A 21921-nucleotide genomic window follows, 5' to 3' on the forward strand; every position below is an offset into this window, starting at 1 on the left:
CTGACTAATAAATTTTTGAGGATGCCACTGGGGGAGCAGGGAGGCAGGAAAATGAGAGAAATGGGGCTGTCCACTTTAGAGAGTTTATGCTTATGCAGCAGGGCCCATAATGCCTTCCCAAGGGATATTTGCTTTCCCAGAGGTGCCCCCCAGCACTTCCTGAAAAGATACTCTGTTCCCAGTCAAGGATTTCAGTCCTGCTCTCAGCCCTTACTGATAATCTTCATGAGCAGTAATGTTACTAACCACACAAACCCTTTTGTCAATACTGGCACTACAGATGGGAGAAACAGCTAACAGCAACAACCTTCTGCACTAATGTCATTGCTTCACTGAGAAAGTGGAAGAAAGACCTTACCTATGTAATTGCTTCAAATGAAGTCTTTCATTCTTCCATACAAAAGGGACTGCCAAAGTATCCCTTCCGCAAAAGGTCTAGACACTACTGCAATCCTCAGATTATTTTCAAAAAACTATCTGGAGGACCACACCAATTCTCTGAAAGCTCCTGGCACTACAGATCACGAAAGACCATTGCCATCTCTTTACTCGAGGGAATATAGAATCATAGAATAGTTAGGGTTGGAAAGGACTTTAAGATCAGCTAGTTCCAACCCCCCTGCCATGGGCAGGGACACCTCACACTAAACCATATCACCCAAGGCTTCGGCCAACATGGTCTTGAACGCTGCCAGGGATGGAGCATTCACTACCCCCCTGGGCAACCCATTCCAATACCTCACCACACTAACAGTAAAGAATTTCTTCCTTATATCCAATCTAAACCTCTGCTGTTTAAGTTTCAACCCATTCCCCCTTGTCCTATCACTGCAGTCCCTAATGAATCGTCCCTCCCCAGCAACCCTGCAGGCCCCCTTCAGATACTGGAAGGCTGCTATGAGGTCTCCACACAGCCTTCTCTTCTCCAGGCTGAACAGACCCAACTTTCTCAGCCTGTCTTCATACGGGAGGTGCTCCAGTCCCCTGATCATCCTCGTGGCCCTCCTCTGGACTTGTTCTAACAGTTCCATGTCCTTTTTCATGTTGAAGACACCAGAACTACAGACAATACTCCAAGTGAGGTCTCACGAGAGCAGAGTAGGGGGGCAGTGTCACCTCCTTTGACCTGCTGGTCACGCTTCTTTTGATGCAGCCCAGAATATGGTTGGCTTTCTGGGCTGTAAGCACACACTGCTGGCTCATGTTCATTTTCTCATTGACTAACACCCCCAAGTCCTTCTCCGCAGGACTGCCATGAATTTCCTTTTTGCCCAACCTGTAGCTGTGCCTTGGATTGCTCCAACCCAGGTGTAGGAACATGTCCCTCATAGCACAGAGTACTATCTCGGGATGGGGAAACGACTTGTATGTTTTAGACTTGAACATGCCAAAGACAAGCAGAATCACACCATCATGTTCACAGCAACAAAACTCCACACCTTACCTCCCAAGTCCACAAGTGTGATGGGAAACAAGGAACCATTACACAAAATTTCTTGTTCATCCAAATGACTTCACAAGACTCAGTGAGAAAAACAAAAATTATGGCTATTTCGCTTATTTTGCATTGAAAAAGACCTCAAAGCCTACCTGAAGAGAAATCCACCTTCTTATGTCAATAGGTTACTACATTAATACTACACTAATTAATATTTTTTTGCTATTACTCTGACAGTCAATTATGGATTTACTCTGTGCTGAATGCTGTCTGCTTTTTGAGTCTACTAGACAGTGACAGCTGCTAAAATTAAAAAACCAAACCAATAAAAGCTAATCGTTTTGGTACAGAATGCTTCTACTACAATCTCCATGAGATTTTAAAGAGACACCAGTATCCGAGGGTAAGTTGCCACTGGATGCTGACCTGGAGTTCTTTTGTAAGGATATCAAATGAAGTTGTAAGAATACAAGAGTTATTTACAAGATCTGCTGATAACAGGGGTTTCACCTCAACTTAAAGAACAACTGAACAGTTACAAGGTACCACTACAATGCATTGTGAACTTCACCTAAAATAGCATATCTGTATCTGATACCTGTATTTCACAATTTTATATAAGCTTCAAGTTACATTTTGATAAAATACACTGACAGAACTGCAACATGCTATGGTATTTTGATACTAGCTTGCTCTTGTTGCACCTTCATTATCTTCTCTATTATAATTTATGCCATATTTTCTCCTAACTTCTTTTTAGTCTTTTTCTCTTCTCCATTCATCCACAATCATCTGCACCTTTTGTCTACCCTCTGTACTGACCTGAAGTACAGCAAACAGCAGAGAAGGCAAAAAGTGTACATGCACCACGTTGCCCCACTGGTTACATCATGTCTAACTCAATTTTCTAATGTCTATGAGCCTGGGTTCAGGTTTATCTGCATTGTGGGGCACCAACCATGCTGTTGGCAGCTGCCTAATAATAAATAAAACTAAGGGAAAGGGGGAAGAAATGGGTTACTGCAGAGAAGAAACAATTCTGGAATATTGTAAGAAATGTAAGAAATATTTATCATTTTTCTACCATTACACACATTCACCATTCTGACAGCAGCTACTTAGGAAAGGATAATACACAAAAGACAAATAAAATACATTTTAAAACACACCACCAAAAATTCAAAAATTAATAATCAAACAATACAATCTGAATGAGCTTATGTGGATTTGATGAAAAAAAAAAAGGTGAAAGGACTTTGACAAAGTCAAATTTGCTGATCACATCAGAATGGATCTTCTACACAAGAGAAAATACTAGAAGGTCACTGGGGGAATTAGCTCAATTAAGTATTCCAGGCAGGTACAGTGAATTTAGGTCAGGGCAGAAGAACAGTAATATGATTAAGAAAGAAGGTGCAAGATGCCAGGGACTAACGACAGGAAACTTAAACTTTACATGGTGGGGAGGTTAAGTATTAAAGTCAAAATGAAACCATTCCACTACCTGTATGTTAAAAAAAATCAAAACCAACCAATGAAAAAAAGCTTATTCCAAGCCATGAGTGACTGAAAGTGCACTAATGAAGTGCAGTTCATTAATTCATTAATAAGTGAACTAATACACATAAAGTATAGAGCCCTGCACCATTTACATAAGTTATTGAACAAGTTGCTGAACACCATTCTGCGCTGTCTGCATTTGACTCTCAGCACTGATTCAACTGACAGACATCAGTGGAATGAGACCTGGCAGAAGGGCTGATGAATGCAAGGAGGTAAGAACATAGCCTGAGCTTACAATAATCAGGAAAAGAAACACTGGTTGCAAAAAAAAATAAACTGAAACACTACCTCTCCTGAAAAGACCACAAAGATGTCTCTAACCACACTTACAAATTTACGATAACAAGTACAAATGTATGGTAACATATTTACGATAATATATTATCAATCATAAATTTACAATAAATTTATGATAATTTTGTCACTGCTTTGTACTGAAGACAGACTTACAACATGGACTTAAAATAGGGCATAAAGTTAGTTTTTTCTCCACATGAAGGCAGTGTGGAGACACTTCATTCTGTTTTAGCTTTTAAGACTGACTTTCCAGTATCACTTCAGGATTTGTGTGTTTTTTCTAACAAAGCTCTGATTACTGTTTGACCAAAATTTGCCTGTGGCACTGTAATTTTTGTTTTGTCAAAGGGTACTGCTTAAATGAGTATATGTGTTACGTTTATGCAACAGAAAAAAAAAAAGCTCTAATGAATAATTTTTGAAATTCTAATATACTTCTTTGCATGATGGAAAATATTTTAAGCACATAATGAAAAATATCTTCCACTAGATGAAAAATATCTGTCAGATCATATTCCAAAATTGAAGAATGTTTTTGCTTGAATTGTATCACTGTCACAACTACTGAAGAAATTACATAAAACTTTTAACACAGCAAGACAAAACCCTATTTAGAGATGAAAAAGCGAAAAAAAAAACAAACAACCCAAAACCCACCAAACTGTAAGTTGCAAAGTTAAGGATAAACTGGTGAAGGCCTGCAGAAAGAGGCTGTGAGATTTACAGAAAAAGTTTAACATTGATCACACTGATCATGGCAACACCAGTGAGCCCTGGAAAAAAACAGAACAGCTGTCTATGGGAAAATGTAAGAAGTAAAATTTCGTGGGAAAACACATGGTGGTAATACGATTCTGTGTCGAACATAAAGGGAATAAAAGGCATCAGGTAGAAAACTAGAAAAGTGGAATGAAAACAAAATACTTTTTTTGTCTCTCTAGGAAATAAAATCAAAAAGGAAACTGTTTTGGAAGTCTGACATAAGCACCTGAAACACTGTGAAAGAGTAAAAGGAATACATATTCTTCTGATCTTGTCTTAATGAACTGAGGACATGGAAGGTGTACAGCCATTCTTGGTAGTCTAAAATGCAATTAGAAATTTTGTAAGTCAAAAACCATTCACGTAGGACTGAAAATCACTTCTGCATTTTTACAGAAGACATCATAGGTACTGTAGAAGAGGAAGTGGAGAAGTAGATGTCCATCTAAAACCCAGACACAAACAGCTTAAGCATAGTTTATAGTACTGTATTTGACAAATCACATTAAAAGAACAAAGAAACCTAGAGGTATTAAAAATACACCAGCTAAAAAGGCTGCTCGCTAGACCTATGACACCTAAGTTACGCCTGCAGCTAAGAAAAAACATAATGCATTATGAGATATCTAGCTACTATAAAGAGATCACAAGAAGGATAGAAAGGAGGAAAATACTTCAGGCTTTTTGCAAAAAAAAAATAGTGAGAGAATAAGTGAAATTCAAACATCAAATATCATTAAAATGAAGGTAACATGTTCTTAATTTCTTAAATCTACACTTGAAGTATACACTTCATGTATTTTAAAGTGAATATAAATGTGAAATGTTTGAGGTCAAATATTTTGAGTTACTTTAATTCCACATATTTCTTGTGCCAGCAACAAGAAAAACAAAAAAACACAAACCACCAAACACAAAACCTAGAAAATATTTAATTCCCAAAGGTGACAATCATCATAGAGGTAAGCAATTTCTTCACTAGAAGCTAGTTTACAGTACTGTGTGCTGAAATTTATCATACTGTATGCTGAAGACCCCTCCAGCCCCTTAAGAGCCCTTAAGAACTATTAGTTACCAGTTAAGTAACAGTTAGTAGCCAGTATCAGTTGATAAGAACTATACTGTTTACATGAAAGTGAAAGTTTACAAGAATTAAAATGCATACCTTTACAGTGCTGACAACTCAGAAGGGAAGGTAAAGATGTGGAACAGTGCAAAACAGAAAACAACTTATTTTCATTGTCAATCAATAAATGCAAGCAATAAACACAGCCACTGTATTCTGCATTTTCACGCAGATGTTCAGAGGTTTTTCAGTGCCACATATCAAAAACACATGTCAGAGGTTGTTGATGGTTACATTATCATGCTTGCATACAAAACCACGGTTAGAATGTTGAGGAAATAGAAGATGGGAAGAACTTCAGTAAGCATTATGGCTACCAGAATACTTTATAAACAGCAACACTAGACCCATCTGACACCCAGCATAACTATTTATCCATTCTGATATCTGGGAAATTCAGATTCAAAACCAAGTTTCAATGTGCTGCCGAATTTTAGATGTCAGAGGCTAGGTGGTTTTGGTTTTCTTTCCACAGGAATACCTATGTTTTGTAGCACTGGTGAGCTGAAAACTACAGATCACACCAAGCCACACACCAAGCACTTGTGAAAGATCTGTCATACATATGTCAGTTTACAGGTCTTAAATATGAAGCTGGTACCTCAATGAGTACAAAGTGCCTTGTTCACTCTCACATGAGTTTTATGAAAGCAGAGAGAGCAGCATTCAGGTAAGGAGGCAATTCAGTCCTTTCTTTGCCTGAATCAGGATGTGTGCCTTCTACACTCCAACTATTTCAAAAAAGCAGTTAAAGTGTTCTACAAAGCTAATTTTATTATGAAGTGGCAACAGTATTCTTAAAAAGCTGGACCATACGATCCTTGTTGACATCCATTCACCACATTGCATGACAAGGGAATCAAGTCAAAAGTCACCTCTCAAATACATAAAGTTTCACAAAACATTCATAACACTGCCATTGCTAAATTTCTAAATTCTAAACTGAATGCTTGAGGTACAAGCTGACGGTTATCTTCACCTTTTCGGGGTGCTCTTTAACGTTAAAAAAAAAAAAAAAAAAAAAAAAAAAAGAAAAAGAATTAAACCCTGACTTTCACAATGAAGATTTAGCACCAGTCTGATCATGGGGGCCAGGAATGCCTTTCAAAACATGTCTGGCTGTGGCAGCACTTGGCCACCTTCCCTGAGGATCAGTCACCATGTAGTACAAGGCACTGTGAAAGTTTCGCTGAGATACAATCATAAAAGGTACTTGAGATCAGAAATCCACTTTTAACTCTGCTGAGCAACAGAAGTGGTGATTTTTCACAGGATCTGAGTCGGCGCCGACGTGTCCCGCCCATCTCCCTTCGCCACTCGCCTGGCTCAGCCCCAGGACCCAGCGCCCGCGGCCTGAGGGAGAGACAGATTCCCTTCCTCGCCCCACGCCGAGGTGCGAATTCGGGCCTCTGAGCGGGGCACCTACCAGCCTCACGGCCGTCTCGAACATGCGCAGCGGTCCCCGACCCCGACCGCACTGCAAGGGGAGGGGAAAGGCAGCCCCGCCGGGGCCACTTACCCGGCTGGGCTCCTCCCGCGGCTCCCCGCTATCAGCCCCGCCGACCGCGGAGCGTCAACGACAACGTCCTGGAACGGCCGCGCAGCCACATCCGGGGGCGGGGCAGGGAGGAAGGCGGGAGCGCGCAGAGGGGCGACCGCGGGATGCAGCTCCCTGCTCGGAGGGGAATAGCGTGAGGAGGGAGGGGGGACCTGCTGCTGCTGTAGCGGTTGTACGTGAGGCCAGCGGCTCCCCCCCGCCGCGGAGCGTGAGGCCATTCGCTCCCTGCGGATTCCGCTTGGGCTCGCCTCGTCGCTGGTCACTTCTCGGCGGGATTCCGTTGGGGAGTGGGGGTGGGTTTCCCTCATGGCGGGTGGAGGGAGCGGAGCTTTTCCACATGGCGGGCGGAGGAGGAGAAGGGGGAGTCGCTTTACCTCATGTCAGGCGGGGTGGCCCCTGGAGCCGCAGGGGCTCAGCAGGCAGAGGCTTTACAGGCGTAGCCTCTGGCTATCCGGGCTGCGACCCCTTATTGCCGTTGGGACGGGGCGGTGACTTAAGCTGTGGCTAACCGTCGCCCAGTGGTATTCGAGCCTGGCGGCGGGTTTCCCCTTTTGATCCTAGCAACGTTTCTCTTGATTTGTATATTTTGTGTTAGTTTCCTTCTCGTGTGTTTACCTTTTAACAGATGGCAAGTGCCGGGCACAAGCGGATAATCCAATTCACTGGATTTAAAAAACGGGAGAAAAAAGCGCTGCTGAAGTGGCTGTTCAAACTGGACTGTGTGTTCATAGATACTAAGGTATTGTTCACTCAAGTACCTGCCGGTTAGCGCAGAGAATATAAATACGAGCCTTAAAAGAAAGGACCACGCAGTTTAGAATTGTAGATAAATAACCAGGGAAGTTGGAACTGTTTCCAGTGATACAAGTGTGTTTATTTGTTTTTGTTTTGTTAGAAATACAGGAATTGTACACACCTGATAGCAAAAAAGCTGTGCAAGAGTGAAAAGTTTTTAGCTGCTTGTTCTTCTGGTGAGTAAAAGGTTTACCTTAAAATTTCTTAGCACCATAATGTAGGACTGGAAAAGACCACTAAAAGGTGTATCGTTATGTGCATTTATTTCAGGAATGAGCAGCCTTACAAACCCTTGTGCTTGTTCCATTAACCTTGGCTTCTAACATAGCATTATGCTCAAGTTCTGATTTACTTATTTTTGGTTTGGATATTTTCTTAAATGATATTCCTGCCATCTTCCTTATTTGATCCACATTTGTTTCCAGGCGTTTGATTTTATGTTAGCATACTAATATATTTATTACCTAGATCATGAAGTCATAGGCAAGTGATATAAGCACTTAAAAACAGATTACTTGAGAAGGGGCTAGGGAGAGTATGGCCACCTGTAGCCAGCATGGGTTTTTGACACCAAATTCACATGCAGCATTCGCTGGCAAAGGTCACAGTCTGTACATTCCTGTTCATGCAGCAAGAGAATATTCCAGTTTTTTTCCATTCTGACACAAGCCTCTGGTACTTACTCTTGCTTTTTTTTCCCTTTTCTTTTTTTTAAACCTAAGTCCTGATACTGAAGTCCATTACATAAGCAACTAAAGGGCTTGTAGAGTGAGAATTTCTTACTTTTTGGAACTTAAAGCATCTGGAGATACTTTCTTGAACTACGCGAAGGCAATATGTGCAGTGGCCACATGGCAATACAAAACTGTCATGTTTCTGTACTTACAAATCTTCCCCAGTACCATCTACTACTCCTGGAAGAGGTGCTATTTTCCCATAATCATTGCTCTTCCCCTTTATGGCAGAGGGAGTGTCTTCATTCCCAAGATAAAGATTTTTCTTCAAGTAAGTGTAAAAGATCATATTTAAATCCATTTAGAACTCCCTAGATGTGAATAGAAGTATTAACCAGGATGCCTGTCCTCATGGAGATCCTAAATGTCAGAGGTTTTGAGGTGGAAGCTTTGACTGAAGGTGGTTTTAACAGACAGGTAGCTCACAGCATTATTTTTTCTAGTCATAAGTCTACTGGTACCTATGCTAGGTTATGTGGAAGTACCATCTGTGCTCCTGCACTGAGACATTTTGCCAGTCAAGCCTGCTGTTCCGTGAAACCAATTAGGTTCACACAATTCAAGTCAATTTTTTCTTACAGTATCTTCTGTAGATAGTGTTTCAGTACAGGAGCAGGGTACTAACCACAGCTCTTGACCTGAACCTGGAAGAAAAGTGAGACAGAGAAAAAGGGGGAGTCATTATGTACAGTATCAAAAGCATGCATGTGGAAGATGAAAGGAGAGGTGGAGGAGGTGGAGCCAAAGGATGAAAGAAAAGGATGTGAAAAGAAGAAAGGGGAAAGACAAAAGTCTAAAACTGTATTCCCCTCATGTTGGTATTCACTCGCGGTACAAGTAATATTAAGAATATATAAATGAAGCAACTTACATGCTAAAACCTTTGCTCCTTTTTTTAATCATTGGTGATCGAGTATTTTCTCATTTTACTACATTCTAGTACATTTGCAAAAGTGTTAAATAGTATTAAAAATAAAGGGTTAAGCAAGGTTCTGTGAAAATCTTAAAGTCTGGGAAGCTGAAAAATTCCATTTACAGTTTTTTGAGAATATGAACAAATATTTTATCTAGGAAGTGTAGAAAGGTACGTCATCCTTAAACAGTTTCAGTGGCATTGTAATTCTGAAGTGTAAAGAGGAGAACTCTTGTAGCAGGAAGAAATTTCAGAGATGGTACTCACAATTCCAGCTTTTACTTGCACAAATAAATTGTTAATTTTATATTAGATCTTTTGTGGTTGACAGTTCATTTGCTTTTTAGGAAAGTGGATACTAACTAAGGAGTACATAATTAATAGTGCCGGAAGTGGCAGATGGCTTGATGAAACAATGTACGAATGGGGATATGAAATTGAAGTAGACACCCATTATTCACCTCAGATGCAATCTGCACCTAAAAGATGGCGCGAAGAACTGACACGTTCTGGTGCTCCAGGGGCCTTCCACGGATGGAAAGTTGTCCTTCCCATTAAGGAAGGTGATAAACAAATGGCATGTATTAGAAGGTAGGAGGATATGTCTTAAGAGCTTAAATTATGAATGATGGAACACTTACTGTATGGTTGAACACATTTCTCTTCTTCCATCCCAGTTAATTTGGTCCATAACAACCTCCAGCTCTTTAAACTCTGAATTGTTTTCACTAAACATACACTAATATATTTCCATACTTTTAATAATAAAATGACTTTAAATCTTCAACATCTCTGCTTTTCTTTCTTTCTTTCTTTCAGCGTGTGAAAAATAACGCGTTCACATATGTTTGTGTCTTAAGGAAACTGCTTACAGAAACTTTCTTCATGAGGCAGGATAAATAGGCTTATATTTTTTTGTAAGTAATTGTTTATTTGTATGGATGTTACATTCAAATAGCTAGAACAGGATAAGTAATTTCGCTTGGGTGGGTGACCTGAGCCAGCTATAAACTGTTGCAGTTCTGGGCCATACTGGGTCTGACCTGAGAGGCGATGTATGCATTTATGTATGCATCTATGTAACAGCTTCTTGTAGGTCTGAAGACCAAGTTTGTACTGTAATGGATGTTTATAATATTATATAATTAGAGGTAAGTAGAGATGGATCAGAAGGGAAAGGGCAAAAGCTTAAAGGAAAAGCAGAGAAAAGGAAAGCAACTGAAGGGCAAGAATTTTGGAAGTGCCTCCTCCCCCCCACCCCATACTCTTACTGACACATTAGGGTTCCATGGTTTGAATGCTACATTGAACTGCAAACAGAGCATAATAAGTAGTGTTTGCTTTGGTACACTGTCTTAGAGCTTTATGTTCCCTACAGGAGCAGATACTGTGCTACTCTCCTCTGTGGAAATTCCAGTTACAAATACTCAGGTCTGGGAATGGCACAGATACAGGGGCAAGAAGGGAAGTGCAGTTTGTCCAGTTGAGCATGCTATGGGTCTGCATGCTGCATCATAGGGTGCCATCTGTCTAGTTCATGAAGGCAAACTGAGGTGTATGTGAAGATACTGTCTTCTGATTTTGTCAACTGAAGACATTCTAAGCGCGCTGTTTTCTTGGCTGAGCAGAAGATTTTACTATGTGCTGGCTAGCGGAAGGATGTACTCCTCCTGCTATACTTGTGAAAAATGCTGTTTCTTTTTCCATAAAAACTGCTTATGTAGATATTCATGATAAGACTGTTGAAATGCTGTCTTGCACAGCTCTGTTTGTAATGGAGAGAACCTTTAACAGGAGCTAGATCAGCAAGAGAGATGAACAGGCAGTTTTGTGGAAGTAATTCTTTTTCCTGACTTTCCGATACACCGACATCCTTTTACTCGATTAGAAACCATTGAAAGGTAGTTTTTTTTTTTTTCTCTCCAGCAAGTTCTGGTTTGAGTCATTAAAGTCATTATAGCTTTGGGGAAAGACTTTTTTTTTTCTCTAGTATTTAATAAATCTCTGCCTTTTTCCCTCCTTTTATGCCCTTCCTGCTTTTAGTTGCTAGCTGTTGGATGGGTAAGTGTGCAAGACCAGCATAATTGTGTTTTTACATACCTGGATTGTATATATCCAGCATCTCAAGAGAGCTTATTTCTTCCTTTTTTTTTCTGTCATCTTTTCTAAATGATAGGAACAGTTGCAGCAGTACAACTCTGGAGAAATTTACATGTAATGGTGTCTCAAAGACAAACCTGTTTTCTATGTATGATATAGGACAGCCCCAAATGCTGTTAAATGACTCCAAAATGGAGCAGAAGTACCATATTTGCATTACATAAATATCATGTTACAGTTAGAAAGACTATCATCATTGTGGCAAACATAATACAATAAATCATAGCTCCTGTCACCAAATTTGATCTTTGAAAAAAGGCACAGGTAAAGCTTTCTGTGAGCTATGTAGGAGGTGTACATTGATTTTAATTGATAGTGTTAAATTGTGAAGAGAAGGCAGAAAAAGTTCTTTCCTTTCCTGAAGGCTATTAAGTGCCCTACTGAAGGCCGGGCAGTGCCATACATCTAGAACCCTTTTTCACTTCTACTTGCATGCTTCTAGTTTGTGAATGTAGCTTTAGGTGTTATTAATGTAATGCAGTAAACATCTTCCCAAATATGTTTATTTAGAGTTCTTCAAGCTGGAAAGGCAGCAATATGTTCATCACAAGAAGCAGAGGATAATATAACTCATATTTTCGTCAGTAATAAGACTTTTGCTATGCAAAGCAAAAATTGTCTCTCTGAAGCTCATTACTACCCTGTGCAATATGTAGGACATTACATTTTTGAGGTAAGTAAATTAAAAAGCATAACCTAAAATTAGGGGTTTTTTCTTGTCACTGTTAGCAATTTGTAATGTTTACTGATTAGTTAATGCAACATTAGTGATTAGTGATTGATGGTAGATTAATGGCAATAACAGTGGTCAGCCTAAATGTTCTGTGATTTAATTAAAGGTAACAAAACATTCTGATTATAGGACTGTTTACCCAAGGTGAGGGAAGGTTGATGAATGTATATGAATACCTGAAGGGAGTGTGAGGGAAGACAGCCAGGATGTCATCAGTGGCGCCCTGTGGCATGACAAGACAAGAGGCAATGGGCACAAACTGAAGCATAGGAGGTTCTGTCTGAAAGTCGGGAAATACTTGGATTTTTACTGTGAGGGTGATAGAGCATTGAAAGAGGTTGCTTGAAAAAGCTGTGGAGTCTCCATAATTTTTTTTTTCTTTCTCCATGTTCTTCCTTAGCTCCTGCTTTGTTCACTAGATTCCACTTGTCTCTTTTCATGTCAGAAAACCTGTTGCTATTCATGACAAAAATTCTTTCATTAGTCAGAAGTTAAAATTCTTGAGAATGCAAGCTCTGTATTTCTTGGTTGATAGAGGATTCTCCAAAGTCACTCTAACTATATAAAATGAGACAGTACGTCATCAGATACACTAAGACATGAAGTCCTGGGTGGACCTTATTTGAGACAAGCCACACTAAAAGTCATCATTCCAGAAAGATTAAGGTTTTTTTTGTTGGAATAGCTGAACCAGATTAGGAACCCAGTGCAATATCAACAGGTTCAGAGTGTTAGGTTTACCACTGAGCTACAAGCTGCAGATGTTAAATTTACAGTGATGCAAAAGACATGGCAGAACAAGAGAAGCAGCTTATTTCCCTTTTATTTTTGTATCTTAAACTTTGAGGGAGCATGGCACTGTTGAGTGAATTTTCCTGTATGTATTGAATTCATTAGAACTATAATTTTTTTCTTGCTATTTCCCCTGATAGAGGTGCCTCATGATTGGTAGTTGTTTGCTCACTAGATGCACTATTTGCAACTTCTTTCAGTATTTGCAGGTGGAAATACCAAGGCCTCAGAAGATTCTTTTTATCTGATAGTCCCTTAGACTGTGAGATGATTTTAGTCAACTGCTAATTGAAAATACCTTTGCAAGCAAGTAGGAGCTAAAACTGTTTGCTAATAGGAGAAACCAACTTAATTGAAAGTCCTTTGGATTCTTCAGCTCAAAGGACATACTTTGCTCTTTAATGAGCAGCAAAGCTGTATAAAAGGGTCAGAAAAGAGTTGAAAGGTCTTACTGTTTGCACTGTGAGTAAAATACACATCAACATGGAATCTGAGTCTAGTGCTTACTCTCTTAAGGAAATTTGTTCAGGGAAATTGTTCTCTATTGCACCTTTCAGCTCAGATAGACATTTACATTTAATAGAGGAATGAGTGTCAAGTTTTTATGTCTGCCTCACCTTTTATTGATCTCAGAGAATAAAATGTTTCTTGCTATGCATGCTGAATTCTTCCCAGGCTTCCATCTTAACCAGTTCATTAACTTGCACATGTCTTTTTTTTCTTAGATTTTGTTAAAGTAACTCACCTCAGAGGCGAAGAGAGCATTGCTTTCTATTAATGCATCTAAAGAACTCAGAAAACTGCCAAGGCTCACAGTCTCTTAAAAGGAAAAGAATAAAACATAGGCAATCAAATTGCAGCACTTGTCCAGATGTATTATGCTTTATCAAAGAATGTTATGAACGTGATCTTTTTCTCTCCTTTCTAGAAGTACTTGGCACATAATTCATTAGACTGTTCCAACTTTGTAACTTTGTAATTGTGCTATTTGCTATTTCTAGCAAATATAAATACACCTCCTCCTCCCTTAAACACCCATATGCATGTCCAGATGCTGAATTTAGCAGAACAGTATTATATTCTTTTTTTCAGTGTAACTGCACTGGTTCAGGTTACTCTTGCTGTCATCTTTTTTCTTCTTGAAATAATTCTTTGTTTCACCTTTATATTTCTGTATCCGTTCTTATAAGCTTAACCTCATAACTCTCTAGTGTTAAAATGCTATTTGGAATTGCCATTAATGATCTGATCCTACAAGGTGTCAAAAATTGGTTTGAGATATTAAAACATACATGATTTTAGGGAACTGTTCTCAAACAAGAGGCTTTAAATGCTTTGTTGAATGCATGCTGGAATTAGTAAAATTTTGACAAGATGGCACTGTAAATTGAGTGCTTTTCTAAGCATGTGGTAAATAATGTGAAGAAAATGCCACAAGAGGTAAAGATTAATGCATAAGAGCTCATAAAAAACTATTAATCTTTCAAGTCACCAAAAATACTTAACTCTCCTGTAATGTGCAACAAACTCAGTATTTCGTTAGAAATACAGTAAGGCCCATGCCAAATACTTTTCATTTGAATTATATATTGAGATACATATATTGGTGTGAATCATATTTAGGGGAAAATCAGGATGAAACATGCATAAAATTTTATCTTGCAAGCCACAAACAGTTTTATACTTTTGTCTTGCCACTGCATGCACTACTGTGGTTTTTTCCCTACTGTTATTTCTCATATTTCTGATACTTCATCCACCTATCAGATATATGTGTTTGAATAAGAAGGCAAGCTACTCCAAGCCTTCCACACCTGCTCTCATCAGTACTGTGGCCAAGGGGAGCACTTCCGTTGTATCTACCTTGTATTCTTAACTCATCACAGTGCTGGAGGAGTCTGATTTTGTAGTTATATGTGTGTTTTCCTAAAACAAAGATGGTGTTTTATTCTTAGTCTTTGTGTCTTTAATGGCAAGCACACATTGAAACTTTTAGTAAAGTGTATTGTCCTCGTATCCTAAATAACTTTAAAATATTTTTATAGTTGTTTTTTATTACAAATATTATCTAGGGGCTTTACTGAGAGTCTTTTCAGAATGAGTTGGAAACCAGTTTCAGAAATGCATCCTCATTCCAGTGCTGATGAGATAACTGGAAATAGTAGAAATAAATTACCAAAAAAAAAAAACAACAAACCAACCTTCTCCCCCCAACAAACAAATAAATAAACACATGGGAAAAAAAACCCAACAAAACAAAAAAAAACCTTAAAAATTTTAAATTGCTAGCTTACCTCAGGCTTATAAGCAAGAACGGAAAAGATTCTATTGTAGTGGCCTTCATAAATGAAGGCATGGTCATACTCAAATTGATGAAACAATGTCTCAAAAAATCTCTACTACATTTTCAGCTACTTAAAAATGTGTAGGCTTCATTTTTATTTTTTTGTGGAGTTCCATGAAAGAATCCATTATGGAAACACAGCTCTTGTTTCAGCCACATGGTTGGGTCAGAGTTAAAGTCAGTTAGGAAAAATAATTCTGGGGAAGCTGAGATTGGTCATTACTATACTATAACTTCCCACAGCATCAGTAGCTTGTTTCCAAACCACCAGCTGTTTATCTGGCACATAATGTAGAATCTTGAACAATTACATCAGCATGCATAAACAAGGGGTTATAATAGACTATGTAGAGAGACTTAGCACATAAGAGCGGGTTTAGAGCATTAGCTTTGAAACTAAAAGGATTTTTTTGTTCCACACAGAATGAGATACAAAATACTAAAGATACTATAATGGACCATTTTCCGGCTGCACAAGAAGGAGACAAAATCATGTCAAACATGCAGCTTGCTGAAATGAAAAATGCTGTTATAAAACATATGTATTTTGCTGAGGTAAGTAACAAACAGTTAATGCTTTCTTAGCTTACAATGTATACTATTAACTTCATCTTTCATTATAGTGCAGAGTGATTAAAGTAGATATTTTACATCTTTTGAAATAGTAATAATGCCTTTTAACCTTCAGTGTTTTATAATCCCATATTTACTACATCTGTCATTAGCTGAATTATAATTTAATATTGGTGGTGTATTTTTTAAGAGCTTGCTTACGTGAAGCACTGTATGATTTTGTGATGGCAAAATCAGGTACTCTATGTATATGAAGTTCTTAGTAGCAAAAGAACTAGAATTTTTAACTCCTCAATGTACAGAATGTTTAAACACAAGATTAACAAACAGAAGACTCTTGCTGCTTAAATCTATACACCTTCAAATGATGCGTCTTACATTCAGAGACATTTTGTCACAACTATGCCCTCCAGGCCTTTAAAACATGTTGACTCTTCATGTATGGTACACACAAGTGCACTTATTATCAGATTATGTTTCTCTCAAACTGTTACGTAGTCTGCATTTGCAAATGGAGTAAACGTAATCCTGAAGGCAGTCTCTCTTAAAAGACTAGTAAAACTGTCCTTACTGAACAACCCCAGAAACAAGAAACAGAGAATATTAGGAAAAATGGATAGAAAAAATGCCCATATTATTTTCCTTTTAGGTCACTAATTCAGTATTTCATGATTTCACCATCCAAATATTGAAATAGAAATAGATTGCTATGTTGAATATTTTGATTGTACTGCGTTTAACAAAAGTTGTCATTTTGGGAACTTTGCACAGTATTTATTGAATGTGTTTATTGGTAGATTGACTTTATCTTGTTTTACAGGCTATTAAGCACAAGTTTGCTCAAGAAGACCAGCTGAGCAAATGTGGTGCAGAGGTAAGTATAGTGACAGAGAGGTCGTGTTGCATATATTGAATTTGTTACTCAATTAGGCAAATGCACTTTCAGTGAGAAGCCTGCTATCAGAGAAACTTTTTAAAATATTTGTTGTCCAAAACTAATACAATTATTGAAGAGTTAAAAAGCATAATTGGAATGATGGATGTGATGATCTTAAAGGTCTTTTCCAATCTGGTTGGTCCTATGTTTAATGTTGCCTGTTCTTACAGCACTTTCTGTACTATCCCCTTTATTACAAAGGAACTCTTTAACCCTGTTACTTAAGAGAAGGTTACCTGTTAGTTTTAGATGAAGCAAAATGCCCTAATATGATTTAGAGCATCTTAAATTGTTCAAGCACTATATTTATGCAGTAGCAATAAAGTATGCACGTTTTACAGTGGCCACCTGGTTTTGCTAGTAGGGACAGACTTTAACTGAAGATTGTCTCACGGTAGGAAAAAAAACAGTGGCTTTTACAGCATGAGCCTTAAACATCATCATGCAGGTTTCAAAGTCTACTGAAGCGGAGACTGCAAGTGGAATACATTATGTTTTCACAGTTAGTTTGACTTAACTCCTTTTATTTTTTTGTGCTATTGGGTTAATTTCCCGTTTTTCTTCCAATTAAGCAAAATAAATGCCATAAATCAAGGTACAGGTCAACCGCAGGTTTTATTAAGTCTTTGTTACATTGAAGTAAATACTTTTCAAAATTTTCCTTTTCTATCTATAATGCTAATCATAAAACTTTAAATAATGTTACTACATTGCTTCTTAGTACTTAAAAAGCATTATACATAGTAGCAATGAGGTCCTGTACTTTATGTGATAACTTCTGTTATTAAAATGTTAAAATAGGAAACACTTGAAGTTATCTATGAGTTTCCTGTATTTCTTGGTAAATAAAGATTTGGTAACTTCCTGAACTATCCTACGTAAATAGTTATGTGATGTATGGTGAGGTCCTAGTTTGACAAAATCAGCTCTCAGGCTTCACATAAATCTCTTTTTATCTGATTTCTTTCTGTTAACACTGTAAGAAAGGGAAGAAAAAATATTTTTAAAACGTGAGCACTAAAATGCATTTGTCATCCAGCACTGCCATTAATGGGCAGAATGCTGTGTGCATTTGTTATTGGACAGATTTGTAACTGAACAGATTTGTATTGAAATTTAAGGTTAATGTTTAGTTTATTGAATTTATGGGGGAAAGACCCCTTTAGCTTTTTTAACACATGTAAGTTGAAATTTTTCTTCTGTACTTTTAGTATATTTTTTTTGTTTGGAAATTTTAAGACTAATTTAAGACTTTTCTTATGCATGACCTGCCACTGGCTTTCATTGCTTTGCGGAATATCCGTTGCTAGTCTTCGCATCTTGCATGGGTCTTTTATAAGCAGTATATTAACAGTTTTTAAAAACAGCTCCAAGAAACATTTCCAGTAAGCTTCTAGTGAAGCAAAATATAACATGCAAACCAAATTAGCAGACTAGAACTACATACTATTTTCAGTCATCTCGATTTGCATCTGCTAGGAAGGCTTAACTCAGATGAGTGTTCTGTTATCATCTCTAAAATATTTCTCTTTTGTCATCACCTTCTTTTCCACATTATGCTATATAAACCACAACTTACTTGTTTGTGGATCTTTGTTTTTGATTTGTTTCTGCTAAAGTTTTGGTAGTTGTACTAGCAATGTTTCACAAGAAACTGCTAGTTCCTCATCAGCCAGAATGTGAGCCAGTGCAGCTTTGTACAGCTTATTGAATATTAAGGCCCTACAGTAGGTGTCTCTGCTACTGAATAAAGTTCATTACCTCAGTTTTCTATCCTCCTTCCTTTCCCTCTTACAAATAAACCGAAAACCAGTTCTCCACTTCCTCCTTAACTTGAATGTAATAAAAAGGCCTCACACTCTCCCAAAATAGCTTTGTGTCGGGGTACTTTCCAAATAATGCATCGATGCTGTCATTTGTTCTCGTACTAGAATTTTCAAGAGATCCAAGTTTCAATCACAACATAAAAAGATGGCTGCTGGTATGATCACCAGATGAGGGCCAGTAGTAATGTGCTTGTATGGGCCCAATATACTGAGTCATCTTTAGACATCTTAAATCCAGGCAACACAGAAGTTGTTCTTTGGCTGCTATTACACAATTTATGATTGCTCTTTATATGTGCTGTTTGCATATCATTAACATTACAAAAGTATGAATGCAACCATTATTGCCAAAGGGAAATAATGTGAAGATTTTAATAGTGCATATATGAACAAGAAAATTGAAGTAAATGTGAGTTGCAAACGCCAGATGCACAAAGACTTGTTTAAAGAAAATTGTCTAGATGAGCAGCTTTATTTATTGTTAATGTAACAGTGGCATACATTTGGAAACTGAGAAATTAAACGTTTGCAGAGAGTCTTGTGCTAAGGTGGAGCTCATTTGGTGAGACTTTAGCTATGCTATAACTAAGATTATTGTTTCCTTCAGAAGATTTTTCAGGTTTGACCTGAGCTCCTAACGTTTTTATTAGTGAAACGTTTTTGAAAAAAATCTTGCCAATAGCAGTGTACTTCACAAACCTGAAAACCACAATTTGATTCAAAATTTGTGTTAATTTAAATTTTAAAATAATTTTAAATCAGTTAGTTAGGATGTGTTGAGTAGCTTTATCTAATGTACATGAGGTGACAGTTTTTTGGCAGGAATCATAAAGTCTACAAGTTATCAGGGTCAGAAGCAACAATAAATTTATGTAACTGTTTAACCCCCAGCAGACCAGTCAGTGGTCTTCCTGACTGCTTCTCTGAGTTGTGGTTTCCTAGCCGAGTTTCTTGGAATTTACCAGAGCCTCAGGGAGTGTGGTCAAACAAAATAGCTGGATTTCAAAACAGAAATTTTATCAGGCAGAGGGAAACTGTGCTTCTGTTAGCAACATGGTTGTGACCAGTTAGTACATCTTGGCTTCAGCTTGAATCTGGACTAGAAATAGCAATACCTTGCTGGAAGAAAGAGGTAAGTAACAATGTAGCTGAGATATTCAATAGCTCCTCTTTCCTATCATTAATCTGTGGAAATAAAGGTTTGGAAAGCTAAGAGTACATACAATAACAGGGAAATTGCAGGGCAAATGCAGCATTTCATGAAAGCCATTAGAACCTTCTGGGTCTTCTGAAAGCTTGCAGAGTTAAATGTTTCACTGTCAGGAGTGGTGGAGAATTAAGAAGGAAGGCCTGTACCATTAAGATGGTCTTCAGAGCTTTGAAAATCCACTGGGATCAATATCTATACTATCTGTAGCATTAGCTGCTTTCTGACATGCTAAATGGGAATAGGAGAAGTGGGGAGATAAAACAGTTACATGGTTTATGGTTTTATAATGTGTACTTGTAAATGATATATTTCATGATTTTACATTTTTCTCTAACTTCAGTGCTGTTCAGAAGCTGTTCATTAGTACTAATTATCTTAGTGCTCCACTACTGTGGGAGGTACTCTGCACTTTTAGAAATATTAACACTCCTTTGCATACATTTCCAGAATAAATTGTAGACAAGTTATTGGGTGTGAATTCTGTTTTGTTTTTAAAAAGGGTAGATGTATTCAGGTCTTCTAGGAAGAGAAGCACATTCTGGAACCTACTGTCTTTTCAATGAAATCCTAGTTCAGTAAGAGCAACTTTTCTAGATAGCAACTTGTTGGATCAGGGAATGAGTGGTATTTCTGTTTTAATTTATAATCTCCCTGTTTACCAACATTTTCCTGATAGTTCTTGTAAGGTGTTTTTGTTTGTTGTTGGTTTTAGTTTTCCTTGTTTTTATTAAGTTGTTCTTTTACTTACAAAGTTATCTTATTCCTAGGTTAAAAATACTGACCTGTCCAGAGGCACATGGTATATGCTTGAAGGATTAGTTGAAGAGTGTTTATTTCCTGATGTAATCACAGAACTTGCTGCTAATCAGAAGTACTTTACACCTCCTGTGCACCTTATTAATTCTCTTCTAGAATATGTCCTATTGGTGAGAGATGAAGACTAAAAATGTTATTAAAGCAAGAAATTGAAGTGTTATGATCTTTGCTTCTGATACAGTATTTAGTGGTTTTTTTAGTGATGTATTTACCCTTCACTTTGTGTTCATCAATGTGTGTTAAAAAGAAAATAATTTAATAATTAAGGATTTCTTTTAAATTATTATTTATTTACAAATTGTATGAATGTAATGCTCTAAAATCGTGGAAGAATTGGCCCATAATATTTTTTGTTGCTTTTAGAAACAGCGCTTCTGTGACTTTTTTTTAACCTAGTAGACAGCATATAGAGAGCATAATTGAGAAGGTTTGTTCTAAGCAATGCTCAGCTGGAATATCACACTAGAGCAAGGTCTCTTTCTTCCCTTCCTTTTTTTTGTAAACTCTGAATTTTGCTGCTGTAGTTATGCATTAGATTGCGTATTTCTTCAGTGATTAAATTTGGTCACCTGGGATTGTAAGAAATAAAGAAAATGTATAAACTCTTAGTGATTGGGGGATCCTTGGCCAGTATGGAGCCAATAACATTTTCAAATTTTATTACAGGGAAATACTGATGCATTATTTTATGCTAAGTTTTATCACATTTTGTACCTTATTCTCCAACATGATCCACCTTGGAAGTCCCCATCTATGTTAAAGTATTATTTGGAACTTCTTCAGTGTCCTGTCTGTAAGAAAGGCACATGGTCCTTGATTGAGGTGCTTGTAAGGTAAGAATAATGAGGTGCTGGATGCAATAGTTGTTATCTTGCTCCAGACTCTGATATAGAGGAGGATACTTGAAATTCTACTGTATCAAAGTGAGATTTTCACCAGGAAAAATTAACAGAATGTGAAGGTCTAGAATTGTGACTAAGATCTGGACCTTTAACTTTGTGGTTCAGTGTTAGCTCACAAGAAGAGGGTTTGGGTTTTTTTTGTAAATAAAAAGAAGTACATTTTCTCATTCTCCTTCCTTTAAAAAAATGATTTCTTTTAAGCTTTCCACAAATTACAGTAATCATGTATTACTGCCGTTCTGGTGTTTATGTATGCGTACATATATGTATACACACACACATACAGCTGCAATTACAAAGCAAATTCCAGTCTTATCTTACCAAATATGAAGCTTCATGTTTTATTTTTATTTTAATCATAAACTTTACCATCTTGTTCAGGAAGTCAGTTTATACCTATACACTAATAACAAGTCTCAGTGAGTACATAGGAGCTGTTTGG

General features: G+C 37.6%; 2 protein-coding genes across 3 annotated transcripts in view; one reads left to right on the forward strand and one right to left on the reverse strand.

Moving 5' to 3' along the window:
* LOC117437980 (uncharacterized protein KIAA0825-like) overlaps positions 1–6759 on the reverse strand; it is a 71475-nt gene extending 64716 nt beyond the window's left edge. For both annotated transcript variants that reach the window (XM_034073243.1, XM_034073244.1), the window contains exon 1: positions 6706–6759. The gene's annotated coding sequence lies outside the window, so the exon portion shown is untranslated. The remainder of the gene's footprint in view (positions 1–6705) is intronic.
* A 100-nt stretch (positions 6760–6859) lies between these two features.
* SLF1 (SMC5-SMC6 complex localization factor 1) overlaps positions 6860–21921 on the forward strand; it is a 34944-nt gene continuing 19882 nt past the window's right edge. Inside the window, exons 1-9 of the mRNA XM_031046206.2 lie at positions 6860–7037; positions 7370–7483; positions 7640–7715; positions 9534–9777; positions 11857–12019; positions 15639–15770; positions 16609–16662; positions 20529–20687; positions 21244–21410. Coding sequence (XP_030902066.2) covers positions 7370–7483; positions 7640–7715; positions 9534–9777; positions 11857–12019; positions 15639–15770; positions 16609–16662; positions 20529–20687; positions 21244–21410 — 1109 coding nt within the window. The 5' untranslated portion in view covers positions 6860–7037. The remainder of the gene's footprint in view (positions 7038–7369; positions 7484–7639; positions 7716–9533; positions 9778–11856; positions 12020–15638; positions 15771–16608; positions 16663–20528; positions 20688–21243; positions 21411–21921) is intronic.

This window comes from Melopsittacus undulatus, chromosome Z, assembly GCF_012275295.1.
Source record: "Melopsittacus undulatus isolate bMelUnd1 chromosome Z, bMelUnd1.mat.Z, whole genome shotgun sequence".
NCBI lineage: Eukaryota > Metazoa > Chordata > Aves > Psittaciformes > Psittaculidae > Melopsittacus > Melopsittacus undulatus.